Source organism: Lithobates pipiens, unplaced genomic scaffold (genome assembly GCF_037356315.1).
Source record: "Lithobates pipiens isolate NorthernLeopardFrog02 unplaced genomic scaffold, aLitPip1_a1.2 Scaffold_30, whole genome shotgun sequence".
Taxonomy (NCBI): domain Eukaryota; kingdom Metazoa; phylum Chordata; class Amphibia; order Anura; family Ranidae; genus Lithobates; species Lithobates pipiens.
This window is the reverse complement of record NW_027507791.1, coordinates 102275698-102295325: the sequence shown is the minus strand read 5'-3', so window position 1 is coordinate 102295325 and position 19628 is coordinate 102275698. Positions and strand designations below refer to the sequence as shown.

The following is a 19628-nucleotide window of genomic DNA, read 5'->3' as shown; positions in this document are numbered from 1 at the left end:
TACTCTTCCCCTGTTATCCAGGGCTTCAGTGTCAGCTGTGGTGCTGAGGCGCCTGATTTGGCTTAAATGCTGGTCTGCTGACCAGGCTTCCAAGAAAGCCCTGACGGATCTTCCCTTCCTTGGCGACCGGCTCTTTGGAGCTTCGTTAGATGACATTATTTAAAAACGCCACGGGTGCTAAGAGTACACTACTCCCACAGGCCAGGAAGGCTAAGGAGCTACACCGCAGGCAAGGGCCCTCTTTTTCCTCTCACAAGTGGCTTTTTCATCTGCCTGGTTCTTCGACAAAACGTTCCCAGCCCGACAGGACATCCACGGACGGTCAAAAGCGTCCCTGGAACCGCAAGCCTACGAACAAAAGTGCTACTGCATGAAAGTTTGCCCCCACCTGCGTATCGGGTGGGGGGGGTCGCCTTCGGGAGTTTGCAGCCCGGTGGACCTCCCGGTTATCCTACCAATGGATCTGCGACCTGATTTCCACAGGCTACAAGATAGTTTCTCACTTGGCCGCCAAACAGATTCTTCCCCTCCAGCATACCCGCCGGGAGGCCCTGCTAGGGGCAGTAAGGGACTTGCTGAATCGGGGTGATTGTATCAGTTCCGGAATCGGAACGCTTCCAGGGGTTCTACTCAAATCTGTGGTTCCTAAGAAGGAAGGGGTACGTCCAGTCTTGGACTTAAAATTCCTCAATCACTTTGTAAAAGTGCAGAGGTTCAGAATGGAATCAGTTCGCTCAGTAGTCGCTGCACTCCAAGGGGACTCCCTGGCGTCTTTGGACATCCAGGATGCATACCTGCACATACCCATATGCCTTCAGCACCAAAAAGTTCTGCGTTTGGCAGTCAGGGAAGCCCATTAACAGTTTGTGGCTCTTACCTTTTGGCCTGACATCAGCCCCCCGAGTCTTTACCAAAGTACTGGCTCCAGTATTGGCGTTGCTGCGACAACGCGGGATCGCAATTGTGGGTTACCTAGACGATCTCCTCCTGAGAGCATCTTCCACCTCAGAATTAGAGGAGGATGTGGCGATCACCATGCAGACTCTGCGAGAATTTGGGTGGCTGTTGAACCTAAAGAAGTCGGTGGTTGTGCCGACCCAGCATCTGGAGTACCTGGGTTTACTATTGGACTTCAGGGAAGCAAGGGTCTTTCTCCACTCAGACAGATTGCAGACTCTCAGATCTGCGGTCAAACTACTGATGAACCGCAAGTGGTCGTCGCTCCTCTTTTGCATGCGAGTACTGGGACTCATGGTAGCCTCCTTCGAGGCAGTACCTTATGCCCAGTTCCACACCAGAGTCCTGCAGAAGGAGATTTTGACAAAATGGGACAAATCTGTTGTCCCTGGATCGACAGGTCCAGGTGAGCCAGCCAGTCAGGGACTCTCTGATCTGGTGGTTGAGGTCCCCGGTGATTCAGTCCGGAAAATCTTTCCTTCCGCTGAAATGGACGGTGATCGCTATGGACGCCAGTCTCTCAGGCTGAGGTGGAGTGATGGGGATTCAGTCAGCTCAGGGCCTCTGGTCGACGGACGAATTCAGGTTGCCGATCAATCTGCTCTAATTGAGAGCGATCAGGCTGTGCCTCCACATGTGCTCGACATGTCTTCAAGGACGTCCGACCAGGATACAGTCAGACAACACCACAGCTGTGGCGTACATAAATCACCAAGGGGGAACAAGAAGCTCAGCCGCTGCTCGGGAGGTCACTCGCATACTTCGGTGGGCAGAGCGACACGTTCCGGCCCTGTCGGCCATTTACATCACGGGGGTAGAAAATTGGCAGGCGGACTGAGTCGTCAGATGTTGGACCCAGGAGAATGGGCGTTGCATCCGGAGATATTCAGGCTGCTGTGGGGCACACCAGATGTGGATCTATTGGCCTTCCATCTCAATCAGAAGGTGCCGAGATTCGTGTCCAGGACGAGATCTGTGGGCAGATGCGTCGGACACGCTGGTGGCTCTGTGGGATCAGTACCAGCTGATCTATGCCTTTCCTCCACTAAAACTGTTGCCACGTCTGCTTCAGAGTGGAAACCGAGGGGATTCCGGTAATCCTGGTTGCCCCAGATTGGCCTCAGTGGCCCTGGTACGCAGACCTGGTGCATCTGGTGGCAGACGCTCCCTGGCGACAGCCGCTGCGTGAGGACCTCCTATCTCAAGGTCCAATCTTTCACCCTGCTTTACCATCGCTGGCTTTAGACATGGCTATTGAGAGCCAGGTGCTAAGGAACCGGGGTCTGTCGGACTCTGTGATTCCCACTATGCTGAGGGCGCAGAAATCTTCTTCACAGAAGATATACCATCATACCTGGAAGGCCTACATCTCCGTGTGAGGAGAAAGGGTGGCATCCGCTCTCCTTTTCTATATCCAGGACCCTGCTGTTTCTTCAGAAAGGAGTAGACCAGAAATTGGCGCTGAGCACCATTAAGGGGCAAATTTCAGCCCTGGCTGTGCGTTTATTCCCCCCCCAACGACTCCTGCCGTCTCAGTAGTGAGTACCTTTTTGTTCAGGGGGTATGACATGTAGTCCCTTCGGTGCGTCCACCGTTACCCCCATGGAATTTGAACATGGTGTTGTCTGCGCTTCAGAAGCCGCCGTTTGAGAATATCAGGGAGATTCCCCTGTTGACCCTTTCACAGAAGGTGGTCTTTCTAGTGGCCATCAAATCGGCCAGGAGTGTTTCGGAATTGGCGGCCTTGTCATGCAAGTCGCCTTATCTGGTCATCCACAGAGATAAGGGGGTGTTGCGTCCGCTACCGTCCTTTCTACCGAAGGTGGTTTCCGCTTTTCATATCAATGAGGACGTTGTATTACCATCGTTGTGTCCTAAGCCGAAGCACCCCAAAGAGGTGGCCCTTCACGCTCTCGATGTGGTTAGGGCTCTGAAGGTGTACTTGTCTGCCCGGCTCCCTTTCGGAAGTCAGACTCGCTGTTTGCTTCGGTGGCTAATCCAAAGCAGGGTATGGCCACCATTTCCAGGTGGATCAGACAGATTGTAGTCTAAGCCTATGCCTTGAAGGGGCAGGTGCCCCCCTTTCCAGTCGCGGCCCACTCTACGAGAGCAATTGGAATGTCTTGGGCCTTCCGACACCAAGCGTCTGTCGCTCAGGTGTGTAAGGCGGTGACCTGGTCGTCTGTCCATACGTTTACCAAGTTCTACAAGGTAGACATCATTGCATCGGCTGATGCCTGTTTTGGCCGCAAAGTTTTGCAGGTGGCCCTGTAGTTGCAATTGAGATTTTTTTTTCTTCCTGGTTTTTCGATAAAAACGTAGTACTGTTTGTTAATGCACTGTTGCATTACTTCCGCAAAAAGGTTGCGGTGTTGGGGTTCTCTCCTGTTGAGAATGCCCGGTTATGGCGGTGTGTTTTTCCGTACACTGCTGTTTTTTTGTTTAGTTTCACTAGTTCCCACTTGCCGTGGTGGATGAAGTTTTAATGCTGTTAACATAATGCAGAAAGGACATCCCATTTAGTTACAGAGAGGAGCTATGTCAGTCGGTGAATATAAGAGAAACTAGGATTTTTTTCTCTGTAATTCACAGACCGACACAGCACCCACCCCCCCCCCCCCCCCTTTTTTTTTTTTTTCTACATTGTACTGCTTGACCCCCAGGGCGGGACTAAAGTTCTGTGTATTGTGTTACAATTTTTGCCTAGTTCTCCTAATGGCAGGCTAACAAACCCATTTAGTTAGAGAGGAGCTGTGTCAGTCGGTGAATTAGAGACATTTCTATTATCGATTATAACAGATTATGTTAATTAGTTTCACCCACAATTAAGACCAGAATCTAAAAACAGATTGAACAATTGAGACCAGGATCGAAAAATATAGTATATAGGTCTGGCAAAATATTACTGTGTGCCGTCATCCCTTAAAGAGGGAGTCCACCCCGAAAAAATTGGATTTTTGTACTCGCTGTAAAATCCTTTTTTTGACAACCTATTTTTATTATCGATTTAGTTGCTCAACCGATTAGCTGGCCTTTATACAGAATTCAATATTTGTTAATATGAACAGTGTAGTGAGCTGTATGTGTACTGCAGTGTATACATATCATTTATACACTATCCATACATGTCAGTAAGTGCCTGAGAGCTTGTCAATATGTGAGAAATAATGCCTCATGGAACCTGTAGTCCTGGGCAGGAGAAGGAAAAGATTTAAAGTGATTCTAAAAGGCAGAAATGTTTACCTTATTACATTCTATACACATTACATTAACCCTAACCCCCCCCACCTTCCCTGCATACACCACCTCTGTGTTTGGGAGCAGAAGCACGTCTCTCTCACTACCTTCTAACAGGACTCGGATGCTGTCAATCACAGCTTGTGATCAGAAATGGGGATAGGGCAAGAACACAGTGCAGATGAGGATTGAGCCGTACGGTTCCCCCATAGCAAGTGGCTTGCTATGGGGGCACTCTGAAGACAGGAGGAGCCAGGAGCACTGCAGGGGACCTCCAGAAGAGGCAGATTGGAGCTGCTCTGTGCAAAACTATTGCACAGAGCAGGTAAATATGATATGTAATTTAAAAGAAAAAGCTGGTAATTTTATATTTGTGTGTGTGTGTATGCACATCTAATTGAGCAGATCTGTGCTTGGTTAGATGCTGTGAAGGGCAGGTAGACATTGGGCTCTATTTGACCCCAATCACCTATGGAAATCTTGACATGTTTGTTATCTAGTAACTCGACACAACCTCATCTTTTTTTATTTTACAAAAAATGGGTATTATGTGTGGGTTTGCACTAAATTCATTTGTTTTTTTTCCCCCAAACATGTTTGAGTAACAGTTGCACAAATATCATGTGACATAAAATATTGCAACTATTATTTTATTCTACAGGGCCTCTGCTTTCAGAAAATATATCATATTTTATTGGTCAAAAATTACAATTTTTTTTTTTTCTTTACATGTGTGCAAAAAGTGAAAAACATTGCTCTAATGCCAAACTAATCAAAATATAACAAAGTGACTGACTTATTTTTCCTTTTTTCAAGTTGAGCAAGGAAAGAAGCAAAGAAAGAAGCATAGACACAAAGTACTAACCAATGATGACCTCCTATATGATCCAGATGAGGATGATCGGGATCAAGCATGGGTAGATGCAAAGAGAAGAGGGTGAGGGTGTAATTACTCTATTGTGCTGTTTGTTCATTTCCTACCAGTGTGCCATTGGCTGTGCAGGATAAATGGTGGCTGCCTAACTTCCCTTATTTACCCCCTTTCAGTCTAATTTATAAACTATTGAAAGTGTTTTTCTTCTTTTTCTGTTTAAAAAGGAAAAAAAAAGTATACCTATTTGTGCAGAAAAAACCCGCATTTGAAGTTTGCAGCTGTGTAGTGTGCTCTACACACTTTGTGTTATCGCTAAAGCCTCGTTCATACACATGATCGGATTTTCACCTGGGAATTGTGTGATGACAGACCGTTTGCCTAAAATCCAACCATTGGTACGCTCCATCAGACAATTGTTGGCCAACTTTCCGCCAACAAACCTTTGATGGCAGGTTAGTAAATTTTCGACAGACATCGGTCTGTTGTCAGATTTTTCTATCGCGTGTACACAAGTCCATCACACAAGTCCAAAGTACAAACACGCATGCTCGGAATCAATGCTCACCAAACATGACATTAGCAGAAGGTGCCCAAAGGGTGACGCTCAGGAGCTGAAATTGCTTGTTAACAGACAATTGTATACAGTTTGTATGCAAGACAAATTTGCGGCACACGCCCTTTGGACAAAAGTCTGTCACTTTGTCTCCGGAAAATCCGATCGTGTGTACGAGGCTTAAGAGCCTGTTAAAGGGGATCTTAAAGGCAGCCATAGATGGTTCGTATCTTGGCCGGTTCAGCATCGATCGATCAGCTTAGGTAAAACCAGCCTGTTGGATTTTCTATGCCATTATTGCTAGTGGCTATAGCCGCTACCAATAATCACTGGGTGTTCGCCTGGCCAGGACAGCAGGCTCCACCCTCCTCACTAGGAGAACACGATAGCTCTGTGGACAGTGTTAATTGGGGGAATTGAGCTTTTTTTTTTTTTTTTTTTTTTTCTCCTTAACCTTGGTTGCAAGAGAGAATTTTGCTCAGTCTGTGGCCGGCTTAACTCTCAAAAGGGAGTTGTTCCCATTAATTTCCTTGTCGTGTTTTTTTTTTTTTTTCCTCCCAGATTTCTGGCCAGAAACATGGCTGTTTTGTGATTAATTTCCCATAAAGAACAGAACAATTATATAAAGAACACCAGACATTCAGAGCTTTCAGTTGCTAATATGTCCCATACTTGGCTTGTTTGGTCCTGAGAAATGTATTGTGTTTAAATAAAGTGAAGAGAGTACAGCAGATACCTCCTAATAAATTATAAATGTGAATTAGAGACTAATATATTTTTTGTTCTATGATTTAGGTATAGGAACAAGCAAACGCATGCACAGCAAACTAAGGTACAAGCCTTGCCCAGTAGTGATGCCATTTTGAACTGCCCAGCCTGCATGACTACACTCTGCTTGGATTGCCAAAGGTGAGTGATTTGTCGTCAATAAGTAGAGGAATTTTCCAGGATAAAAGCTGCCTCCCTGCTTATATGATCCCTTTTATTTTAGTTGTGGTAGAGTATGATCGCATTGAAGTTTGATCAGGATGCTAATCCTATGTCAGGTTCTGAGTCCTAATGGAGGTTCTAATCTAGTCTCATGCTATCCAAAATGAAAGAAAACATATTTTTTATGTGCTGTACACTTTTAAATGGCTAACACTCCAGCAGCTTGCTGTGACCCCAAACTGAAATTGTGGATGCCGCTCATGCTGCAGGAATCCCAATCAGTGTAGGCTTGGTCGGAGCTCATCCCAGTTTCAGACATCAATGTACAGGGAAGAAAATGTCCATATAAGCCACACATTTATGCAAACCCGAAGTAAGAAAGTATAACTGCCTTAACCCTGGCTCCAACCAGGCCATGTCCCTAATGTTTCACTCCTCCCCCAGAGCTTAATTATGGGGAACCCTGTGATTAAGCTTCGGTGGAGGAGTAAAACACATTGGGGCATGGTCTCGTTGGAGCCTGGACTGAAGCTGTTATGCGCTCTTACCTGGGGTTTGCATAGATGTGTGGCTCATATGGAAATTTTCTTCCCTGTACACTTCAGCAGCTTGTTTTCTTTTGTCTGCCAATCCTCTCCAACTGTTGCAACATACTCGAGACTCATTCCCTTCTCTTCCACATGACATCATTGGTGCTAAGAGATTGGTGGATATCCCTGAGCCTTGTGTGGAGCTTTACTCAGAGATGTGCTTCTGCAGGTGAGCAAAGGATGGGTACGGCAGCTGCTGTTGAGGCCTTCATTAACACAATCCTGTGGGCAAAACTCAAGTTCAGTTTAATATCTTTAGCAGTCATGTTTTATTGCTTACAAACATTTTAAGTGATGCATTAAGGTTTTGAGGCTTAATGACTGTAAATGTATTTTACTTTCATCACCCTGCAGACACGAGTCCTACAAGACCCAATACAGAGCTATGTTTGTTATGAATTGCACCGTCAACAAGAATGAAGTTCTTAAATTCCCAGAACAACCTACAAAGCACAGAAGACACAATCACAAGAAATTCAAGGCTCAGTTGGCAGATTCTGCTTCGGAATCGCAGAATACAGAAATGTACCATCCTGTGAAATGTAATGAGTGTTCCACAGAGGTGGCAGTTTTTGACAAAGAGGAAGTGTATCATTTCTTCAATGTCTTAGCCAGTCACTGCTAGCACAGACTGGGCCTTGTGGCTGAAAGTGTCTGAAGAAAGGACTGTTCTTGTTGTCTATGGCAACCAGTCAGACTTTTCATTTTTATTTCTAAATGAGAACGTCCAGCTTGTTAACATGGTTAGCAAGACTCCAAGGCTGCCTTATTAAAGGAGTTGAGGATCTTCACACAACAGATTGTGTGACTATTCACTTTAGTTATCCAGTAATGTGAAGAGCAAATTCCTGTTCACTTTAAATGCCCACTTATGTTTAGACACTTTTTACATGAATGGATAATTATAGGGAAAAAATCAGCCTGTCTTCCTAAATACACTTTCCATTTTGAACCTTTTTGTGATGAGGGTTCATCATGTAGCTGCAGTGAAGATGATTTAAGTTTTATAGTTAAATATGTACTTTTTAAAATTTAATCAGTTTTTATTACCAAAATGAAAACTTTCTAGGTTATTAGCATTCCTGATACTAAGGAAGCCTACTCAAAATTTAGTGTCAGATTCATACTGAAAGTGGAACATTAAGAAAATTCAAAAAATAAGTCCTGCTAGATCCCTTCTTCTAGCAATGTAAAACATTAAAAAATAAGTGTCTATACTGTTTAAAGTCCAGTAATACAGACTCGCTCTGCACATCCTCAGTTGCTCTCCATTTTCGGCACTGCTGAGTTTGTAGAGGCCAATCTGCTGAAAGCCTTAAATTGGAATTGAACCCTCCTATCCTTTTAAACTTTAAAGCTAACTGCAACTGCCATGGTGCTACACATGTAATCAGTTATGGCACCAGCCATTTGATTGTTTGACAGTTTGGTTGAGGACACAATCAAATGTGACCGTTTGCATTTTCAACATTCCAGGAATGTAACTGTTTTTTGAAACTGTTAAATTGATTGGTTTAGATCAGCTTTGATTTACTGCTGGGGCTTTTGGCAACTGCAAAATGGCAGCCTCCAGCAAGAAAAAACAGGAGCAATGCTGGAGGCAATTTACAGATCACACTAATTTTGGTACCATAATTAATGTGGAATTTATGTTCTTTGCTAAAGAACCACATTTTTTTTTTTTCTTTATCAGGTTATTATGGGTAAAGTTCCACTTTTAAACAGTGAAAGCATTTTAACACAAAATGCATGTATCCCTTTACCCTGACCTAAGTGATCCCAGCTTCCCTTCTCCCTTCACAGCATACTTGCTGAGATCCACCAACTGTGGCCTCGGGGGATTGAGTGGAGAGGGTGGGGGTGGCTCCTGGCTGGGCTATAATACAGACATGAAGAGGACAGAGAAGACTTGCAGCACTGGTTCTAAACAATTCCTGGAGGCTGCGAAAATTAGTTTTTATCTCCAGCAAGTATGTGAAGAGGGAGAGTGGGATTGGTTAGGTCAGAGCACTGGGCCAAAAAAGATGGGTGCACCTTTCTTTTAAAGTGCACTTAACCTTTAAGGGTAGAATGCTTTTCAGTTCTAAATTAAAATTTTATTTTTGAGGTTAAGTGATGAAGCACAAATTACAGATATGATATTCAGTAACCACTAGCAATTAAAATTCCCTTCAATGGACTAAAATCACAGCAATCCAGTTCTTTTCTATGGATTACTGCACATTCACAGTGCTCTTTTCTGTTTAAATGTAACTTCCATGTCTGCTATTAAAGACAAGCTTTTTATTCTTATTCAATTTAAAGTGTCCGTAAGGTCATATTGGATTGCTCTACTAGTAATTCATTAGCAGTATGAACAAAGCTGGCCCCGTCCTGATGATACATTAATTTACACATGTTCTATATACACCAACAAATGGGTCTTTTCCACAATGTAATACAGGGGAGTTGTGCCATTTGGAGTAAAGAAGGTATTGTGCCGTGTTTACTGGTAGAATTCTCATGAAAGTTGGAATGAGTATTTCCCTGCTAGCATAAGGGCTCTCACAGGAGTGTGCCATCTGTGAGCAGGATAGTATTCTTTGTACCACTTTAGGAAAATACCAGCCATCAACACAGCAGGGAAAGAGACCCATATATGTTGTCACACACACACAGGTGTGATCTAGTTCTAGACAAAAGTACAGAATCCCTGTCCTTGGAAAAAATATGGAGGCCGCCCTCCTTCTGAAAATACTGTTTCATGGGCTGCTATACTGATGATCTGGCTTCATTTAAGTACTTGCCCAGAGGAAGTATGTGACAAAGTCCAAATTCCTGATTTGCAGACTTGTTCTAGGCCAGCGATTTTTGGTATTTTATTGAAGCCAAATGATCAGTATGGTACTCAGGCAAAGTCTCTTCATATTTAATGACAGGAATAAGTAATCTGCATACACTGTATTCTTGTATACTCTGTCACTGTGTGTAAAGTTTAAAGGTTTTTTACTGTAATGCATTCCATACATGAAGGTAAAAGACCTTCTTTGTGTAGCAGCCCCCCTAATACTTACCTGAGCCTGATCTGCCTTCAGGGGACTTTCCCTCCTCATTGACTGAGATAGCAGGGTGTGCCATTGGCTCCTGCTGCTGCTGTCAATCAGTCAGTGAGCCAATTGGGGGGAGGGGGGCAGGGTTTAGCCCTGTCTCTGTATGTGAATGGACACACAGAGCGAGCCTGCTCAGGTGCCCCCATTGCAAGCTTCCATGCTCTGGGGTCACATGGCAGGAGGGAGGGGCCAGGAGCGCCGACAGGGGGACCTGAGAAGACCAGGATCAGTGCTTCTCTGTGAAAGAAAACACTTGACAGAGCAGGTAAGTAAAACATGTTTATTTTTTTTAAATGTTGACTTTAATATCGCTTTAAACATCTACCTATTTAAAATGCAGTGAAAAAAAAAAATGATCAAGAGTCTCCAAAAATGGGGACCAAAGGGAGCGTCTGGAAAGAGAAGCCACTGTCACTGACTAGATCCATTTGTAACAGCCTGTTCTTTTATCTGTGCAGATGTTTCTCTCCTGTTCTGTGAACACTTCGGAGCATGTGTACAGTGTAATTTCACAATAAAATGTTTCCATTTGCTTGTCCATATTTGTGTGCTATTTGTATTCTTGGCGATTTATTACATTAAGATTTTATATTGCGCTGTGCTGAAGCCTGATGTGTGCTAGCCTGTAATAATAATCCTATCCACAGTGACCTCTACAGCACGTCACATGTATAAAATGGCCCTTCTGACTTCTGTTGTAAAAACCGTGATGTTCTACACTTGGACAACTTTGTGCACTTATAATTGGTAAAACCTAGGTGGGGCGTCACACACTGAAATCACATGTGAGTAATTTCTTCTATCATTTCAATGTCCTTGGAGGTGTAGTTAAGAGAGACAGAGGTCCTGATGTATAATGTGATATGTATGTTTCACAGGTGCTGGCTATAATGAAATCCCATGTCAAAAGACACAAAGTTCTTGCACTGTTTATGTCCAGTTTTCTGGGAGCAGTGGCTGAAGACAAATCTCCTTTACATAGAGCTTTTTACAGGCAGACCTATTTTATTAGGTTGCAAACAGAATTTAAGAGTCCAATTGGTTCACATCTTGATTGCAAGTTTAACTAAAAAAATGTTACATTGTTTGCCAATAAGAACACAAAAAAATAAAATAAAAATATGACAGCATAACCTTAATGTGATAGCTACACCACAAATGACAATGGCCATTGCAAGTCAACTCTAATAATGAGAGAATACCACGATAACTGCATATATGCAACAAAAAGTATTGCTTTCACAATCACCATGGGATTGAATTAACACCTTTTTGTGATCCAAATGTATTCAGTAGTACATTGGATTACGAGCATAATCCATTCCAGAAGCATGCTTGTAATCCAAAGCACTCATATATAAAAGCGTGTTTCCCCATAGGAATCAATGCAGACTCGGATAATTGGTTCCACAGTCACTGCTGGTATATCCAGTACCGCATTTGGCCAGAGGTGCGTTTGGAGACACTCAGGAACGGAGTGTTTCTGAGCGTCTCCAGCACCCCTGGCCAAATGCAGTACTTCACACCCCATCGGCTTGAATCCTGCTAGTCTTGCGAGACAACAATCGCAAACCAAGTGCAAACTCAGTGTTTTAACTAGGTAAACATGACTAATACATAGATGTGCCATAAACTTATACTCACAGTAACCAAATAACCAAAGTAAAAAATAAATAAATATAAATATATATACATGTATTACATACAATAAAGTGTGTGTGTATTTGTGTGTATATGTGTATGTGTACACATACACTCTCATATCACAATATACATTTATTACGTGTGCATAAATTGTAAAAGGGCTTCAACATTATTATAATAATATAAAGTACACTGGTGGAATTGTGTCAGATGCCAAAAAGTCTTTAAACATAAGGCAAGTAAAGATGCTGTAAACACCACTCAAGTGAACAGTGCCTGTGTATCACTCATGCTCACCCTGTGTAAGGTAGCAATGCTGCCTCCTGCGTGAAACTTTCTAGTCTGGGGATCGGGGATCCTGTCCTGAGGAGAGGATCGGACTGACTACAGCTTCAGCATTGGCAAAGCACATTAAGGAGACGGAGGCATCTGTGGGGAAAAAATCTACAGACCGTTATTGTAACTGTAAATGTGCAGGGGACCCCCTGAGTGGGGAGCTCTATCTGGTGAGTTCAACTACACAGGGGGGAGCACATGGGCACCGCTCTTGCTTGTGTGGAGCTTGCTGCATCTTTACTCACCTTTTTATTATTAAAGACCTTTTGGGTTTGATTTACTAAAACTGAAGAGTGCAAAATCTGGTGCAGCTTTGCATAGAAACCAGTAAGCTTCAAGGTTTATTGTCAAAGCTTAAAGTGGTTGTAAAGGCGGAAGTTTTTTTTTTTTTTTTTTTTTTTTCTTTTCTTAATACATTAAGATAAAGTCTTCTGTGTGCAGAAGCCTCCTCATGGCCCCCCTAACACTTACCAGAGGTCCCTCTCTGTCCAGCAATGTCCACGAGTGTCTTGGACATCTGAGATTCTCCCTCCTGATTGGCTAGCTGACCTTGACAGCAGCGGCAGCCAATAGCACTGCTTCTGTGTCTCAGCCAATCAGGAGAGAGTGGGGCCAGGTCAGAGCTCTGTGTCTGAATGGACACAAGGAGCTGTGACTCCGCTTGTGTGCCCCATAGCGAGCTGCTTGCTGTGGGGGCACTGAACAGGAGCGAGGGGCCAGGCTGCTCTGTTCAAATCCACTGCTACAGAGCAGGCAAGTATAACACGTTTGTAATGTCTTGTTTTATTTCTTATAAAAATAACAATCACTTTAAATGAACAAGCTGAAGTTAGAAGCTGATTGGTTACCATACACAGCTGCACCAGAATTTATTCTTCTCCTCAGTCTTCATGAGGGAATCGGAGAGCTTTAGTAACCAAAACTGCAGCGTTTATCCTCCTGACACATCATAGGAAGCACCTCCATGGTTAACAGAGGACAGAATTAAAATTAGACTTGGGGAAACTTAACATTAAATCACCAGGACCAGGTGGCTTGCACTGAGGGTACTTTGGGAACTCAGTCTGTCTAGTAACTGGCAGACCATTGTTCCTATTTTTTTACTGACTGGAATAGTACCAGCTGATCGGCGAAAAGCCAATGTAGCACCAATATTTAAAAAGGGCCCAAAATACATCCCTGGAAGTTACAGACCGTTAGCCTAACATCAATAGTATGCAAGCTCTTGGAAGGGGATAAGGGACTATATACTAGATTTTATTTTTTGTTTAGATTTCAGCATGGATTAATGAACAATGGTTCTTGCCAAGCCAATCTATCAACCTTCTATGAGGAGGTGAGCTGCCATCTAGATAAAAGGCCCGTAGATGTGGTGTATCTGGATTTTGCAAAAGCATTTGACACAGTTCCCCATAAACGTTTACTGTACAAAATAAGGTCTGTTGGCATGGACCATAGGGTGAGTACATGAATTGAAAACTGGCTACAAGGGTGAGTTCAGAGGGTGGTAATAAATGGGGAGTACTCAGAATGGTCAGGGGGTGGGTAGTGGGGGTCCCCCAGGGTTCTGTGCTGGGACCACACCGACCTGGAGGATGGGGTAAAACGGTTCAATCTCTGTATTTGCAGACAATACTAAGCTAAGCAGGGCGATAATTTCTCTGCAGGATGTGGAAACCTTGCAAAAGATCTGAACAAATTAATGAGGTGGGCAACTACATGGCAAATGGTTTAAGAGGTTTAATGTAGAAATAACCTCTCGGGCGAATGTAGGATGGAAAAGGACCTGGCTGTCATAGTAGATGAAGATAGCTGCTAACAAAGCAAACAGAATATTGGCATGCATTAAAAAGAGGATTAATTCCAGAGATAAACCGATAATTCTCCCTCTCTACAAGACTCTGGTCCGGCCGCACCTAGAGTATGCTGTCCAGTTCTGGGCACCAGTCTTCAGGAAGCATGTATTGGAAATGGAGCGAGTACAAAGAAGGGGGGCAACAAAGCTAATAAAAGGGTCTGGAGGATATTAGTTATGAGGAAAGTTGTGAGCACTGAACTTATTCTCTCTGGAGAAGAGACGCTTGAGATGAGATATGATTTCAATTTACAAATACCATACTGGTGACCCCACGACAGGAATAAAACTTTTTTGCGAAAGGGAGTTTAACAAGACTCGTGGCCACTCATTAATATTAGAAGAAAATAGGTTTAACCTTAAACTATGTAGAAGGTTTTTTATTTTTTTACTGTAAGAGCGGCAAGGATGTGGAATTCCTTTCCACAGGCAGTGGTATCAGCAGGGAGCATCAATATTTTCAAAAAACTATTAGATAAGCACCTGAACGACCACAACATACAGGGATATACAATGTAATACTGACATATAAAAAAATGTGAAATCAGTCAGCGCAAAATAATGACGAGTTTTTAAAAATGATATAACACAGCTGCTGAACACTAAAGGCAAATATAACAAAAACCTCAAATAGACATAACAAACATAGTAGTGCAGCGCTAAAATAACCTCTAGTAATTAAAAAGTCTCTCAAAAGTAAAGTAAAGTCCTTTAAAATTTGCTATGCTCCTTACTTTTGAGAGACTTTTTAATTACTAGAGGTTATTTTAGCACTGCACTACCATGTTTATTAATACTGACATATAATCACACACATAGGTTGGACTTGATGGACCTGTGTCTTTTTTTTTCAACCTCACCTACTATGTAACTATGTAAGATTTTGCACTCTCCAGTTTTAGTAAATCAACCCCTTTGTGTCTGCTAGGTAGGTTAATGTCTGTCTGTGTGAGTTTTCACCAGAGAAAAAGGTGAAGGAAAATGCTCCAATGGGGGGCACCTGTTCCTTTGACAACTCTCTTATGCCGTGTACACACGATCAAACAATTGGGTGGAAAAGTCCAGCAAACTCAAGTCTGCCGGACAATCCCCCGTGTGTAGCCTCCGGCTGACTTTTTTTACCCAAAAGTACGGCGGACTTGGAAAGTATTTTTGCACTCCAATCTTCCCGTCGGACTTTCCTTTTCGGCGGACAATCTGGCCGTTGGTATGCCAGTCCGCTGTACTTTTGAAATGAGCGGACCCATGCAGAGAAAAGTCCGCTCATTTTGAGCGCGTCTCCAGGTAGGCGGGGCCAGCAAAGGAGACGTCACTGGCCCCGCCACCTGGTATGGACTTAATGGGGAACCCCAACGCCGGAAAAAAACGGCGTGGGGACCCCCCCAGGTCCACATCAGACCCTTGTCTGAGCACGCTACCCGGCCGGCCAGGAAAGGGGGGACGAGCGAGCGGCTCCCCCCTCCTGAGCCGTACCAGGGCGCGTGCCCTCAACATGGGGGGGTGCCTTGGGGAAGGGGGGCCGCGCGTCCCCCCCACCCCAAAGCACCTTGTCCCCATGTTGATGAGGACAAGGGCCTCTTCCCGACAACCCTGGCCGTTGGTTGTCGGGGTCTGCGGACGGGGGGCTTATGGGAATCCGGGAGCCCCCTTTAATAAGGGGGCCCCCGGATACCGGCACCCCACCCTATGTGAATGAGTATGGGGTACAATGTACCCCTACCCATTCACCTGTAAAAAAAAAAAACAACACACAAGGGTTAAAATAGTTTATTGCACAGCTCCGGGGGTCTTCCGTCTTCGGCTTTCTTCCTCGCCGCCGCCCTCTTCTTCCGACTTCGGGGGTCTTGTCCCCCTCTTCGGTTCCCGGTCTTCTGTCACCGCTGTCACCGCCTTCTGTTCTTCTCTTCAGATGTTGCCTCGTCGCATCCTCCGCTCACAATGGCACGGACCCGTGTTTTTTTTTTACAGGTGAATGGGGTACATTGTACCCCATACTCCTTCACATAGGGTGGGGGGCCGGTATCCGGGGGCCCCCTTATTAAAGGGGGCTCCCGGATTACGATAAGCCCCCCCGCCCGCAGACCCCGACAACCAACGGCCAGGGTTGTCGGGAAGAGGCCCTTGTCCTCATCAACATGGGGACAAGGTGCTTTGGGGTGGGGGGGCTGCGCGGCCCCCCTTCCCCAAGGCACCCCCCATGTTGAGGGCATGCGGCCTGGTATGGCTCAGGAGGGGGGGTGCGCTCGCTCGTCCCCCCCCTTTCCTGGCCGGCCGGGTAGCGTGCTCGGACAAGGGCCTGATGTGGACCTGGGGGGGGGGGGGGAGCCACACGCCGATTTTTTTTCAGCATTGGGGTTCCCCTTTAAGTCCATACCAGGTGGCGGGGCCAGCGACGTCTCCTTCACGGGCCCCGCCTACCTGGAGACGCGCTCAAAATGAGCAGACTTTCCTCCGCGTGTGTGGGCGAGTCCGTTCATTTCCAAAGTACGGCGGATAGTCCGGCGGACTTAGTGCGCCGTATTAGTCCGCTGAAAAAGTGCCGTGTGTGGGCAAGTAGCCCGTTCGGAAAGTCCGGCGGGAAGTCCGCCGGATAGTCGGCTACGTGTGTACGCGGCATTAGATAACTCAGTTTGGAGGGATTTTCTTCTTGTTTTCTGTTGCATCTCCAGAGTAAAAGAAAATCTCCAGAGGGATGAAAAAAACTGTCTTTACATACACTTAAGAGCCCGGGCATTTGTAGTCTGTGGTGACAGGTGTTCTTTAGATAATTTTTCTGCCTATACAGAAGAAAATTCTATAATAGCAACACCAATTGAATTCTCCTCCAACAGTACTTTTAATTTTTTCTTTAGGCTGAAGTCAGAACCTGCAATTTACCTGTAAAAGTGATTCTATAAATAATAGAATTATTATTTTACAGGATTTATATAGTGGCAACAATTTGTTACACTACACTTTGGTACATGTTTTAGGACATTTGAATGAAACCCATGATGATGCATGATTTCCACGTCATAATGACAACGGTACACTTTATAAGCATTAATGGTAATTATATACCAATCAGCCATAACATAATGACCACTGACAGGTTAAGTGAATAACATTGATTATCTTGTTACAATGGCACCAGAAATTTGGTGGAATATATTAGGCAACAAGTTGTCTCTGAAACAGTGTAGCACTCCTTTTACCCAAAAAATATTATTTTATGTAACAACCCTCATATTTTATAATCATTAAAGTGACCACATGCTCATCCAACACAGTGCAATCCTATGTTTAACCACTTGGAGACTGCTGCGCGCCGATATACGTCAGCACAATGGCAGCGGTGGGCAAATGGGTGTACCTGTATGTCCCCATTAAGAGGCGGGGATAGCAGGCACGCGCCCGCCATGTACAGCGTGACCGTGCCCGTGGGACCCGCGGACTCGATGTCTCCCAGCGATTGTTTCACGGAGCCTCAGAATGGAGAAGTAAACAAGGCATTTCCCCGTTCTGGCTTGTGTCATGACAGAGCACTGCTCTCTGTCATGTGACTTGAAGCCTATCCCCCACACAGTTAGAATCACTCCCTAGGACACACGTAACCCCTTCATCGCCAACAGCAGAATAACACAGGCTCTCCTGAGAGTGAAAGCATCCTTGTCAACTACTGCATGGGATTTCTCCCCCCTTCCTCTCCTCGCTGACACTCTGTATAATGCGAGCGAAGCTCGCACAGCCACGTCTGCCCGATTTGCTCCCTCCCCTCCATCATCATTGACAGGGAGGAGAGGACTCCACCAGCAGCACAGGATTCTTGGACATGTAGTCAGGGCCAGCGTCACCATAAGGCCCTTAGTGTGCACTGCTGCCTGACCTTGGAAACACATGACGGGGGATGGGGGAGTGATTGGAGGCATAGATGATAGGTGGGTGTGAAGGGTGGGGGGGGGGGGTTATTGGAGGCATAGATGGGTGTGCTGGATGGGGGGTGATTGGAGGCATAGGTGTGCTGGATGGGGGGTGATTAGAGGCATGGGTGGGTGTGCTGGATGGGGGGGGGGGGTGATTGGAGGCATGGGTGTGCTGGATGGGGGGTGATTAGGAGCATAGGTGGGTGTGCTGGATGGGGGGGAGATGGTTGGAGGCATAGGTGGGTGTGCTGAACGGGGATGGGGGGGTGATTGGAGGCATAGGTGGGTGTACTGGATGGGGGGGTGATTGTAGGCATAGGTGGGTGTACTGGATGGGGGGGGGGTGATTGGAGGCATAGGTGGGTGTACTGGATGGGGGAGGTGATTGGAGGCTTTGGTGGGTGTGCTGGATGCGGGGGGGGGGGATTGGAGGCATAGGCGGGTGTGCTGATTGGGGGGGGCGGGGTGATTGGAGGCATCATAAGTGGGTGTGCTGGATGGGGGGGAAGGGAGAATTGGAGGCATAGGTGGGTGTGCTGGATGGTGGGGGGTGATTGGAGACATAAGTGGGTGTGCTGGATGGGGGAGAGGGTGATTGGAGGCATCATAAGTGGGTGTGCTGGATGGGGGGGAGGGAGGATTGGAGGCATAGGTGGGTGTGCTGGTTGGGGGAAGGGGGGGTGAATGTAGCCAGAAGTATGGGAAGTGAGGTGATTAGAGGCATTGGTGTGCTGGATGGGGGAAGAAAAAATGATTGGAGACACTATGCTGGATGGGGGTCTATAAGTGGAAGAGGTGTGCTGGGCGTGGGGGGCATCTGTGAATGGGGGAGCGCTACACAGAAGACCCAAAAGCTTAACCCCCGCAGCATAAGTTCCGAGACTAGAAGAAGTTGGGGCATCCCTGCACAGAAGATTTTTCCAGGATCCAGCTGCTTCGGATAACCTTCACTACTGGTAAACTTGCTAAAACTATAGAGATTTTTTTTTAAGCTAAACTTCATCTTTAAAGTTGTATATATGAAACTAAAGATATGTTGGTATTGCGCTGCCCCTATATTAAATAACCCTCCGAGGGTGATAAGTATAATGCCCAGTTACATAAATCAATAGTGTAATATAAAAATATATATATAAATGTCTACTGAATAATATCAAAAAGTGCAAAGTGCTACATTAAAAAAAATAAAATAAACACACCACAGAGGTGATAGAATCCAAATAAATGAAAATCAAGTGAACAAAGGTAAGTAACTAAAAACAGTCTCTTAAAAAATTACTATTTTGATAAAGTGCAGAGAAAATGCAAAAAAAAAAAAAAAAAGTAAACGCACTACAGAGTCAATTGAAAACATCCTTTTTTCAATTGACTCTGTCGTGCGTTTACTTTTTTTTTTTTTTGCATTTTCTCTGCACTTTATCAAAATAGTAATTTTGGCGGTGTTTGTGGCCGTGGGTGCAATCAGTGTCTGAGGAGCGGCAACTGAAATATTGAGACAGAGGACAGTGTGCTAGCATTGCTGTAGGAAGTGCGGCAGGAGAGACGCAGTATGGATGCATTCTTGTAAACCAGCAACCCACGTGGCTGCTTCTGCCGCAGCTTATATCACATCCTTGAGGACATTGGGGGAGACCAGGAGAAGCATTGTATGGATCGCATGT

At 45.1% G+C, this 19628-nt stretch overlaps 1 protein-coding gene across 2 annotated transcripts in view; it reads left to right on the top strand.

Annotated features, from left to right (window-relative positions):
- Positions 1 to 10770, top strand: part of EAPP (E2F associated phosphoprotein) — a 28220-nt gene extending 17450 nt beyond the window's left edge. For both annotated transcript variants that reach the window (XM_077464702.1, XM_077464703.1), the window contains exons 5-7: positions 5011 to 5131; positions 6417 to 6530; positions 7496 to 10770. In XM_077464702.1, the coding sequence (XP_077320828.1) occupies positions 5011 to 5131; positions 6417 to 6530; positions 7496 to 7766 (506 nt within the window). In that variant the 3' untranslated portion in view covers positions 7767 to 10770. The remainder of the gene's footprint in view (positions 1 to 5010; positions 5132 to 6416; positions 6531 to 7495) is intronic.
- The last annotated feature ends 8858 nt before the right edge of the window (positions 10771 to 19628 follow it).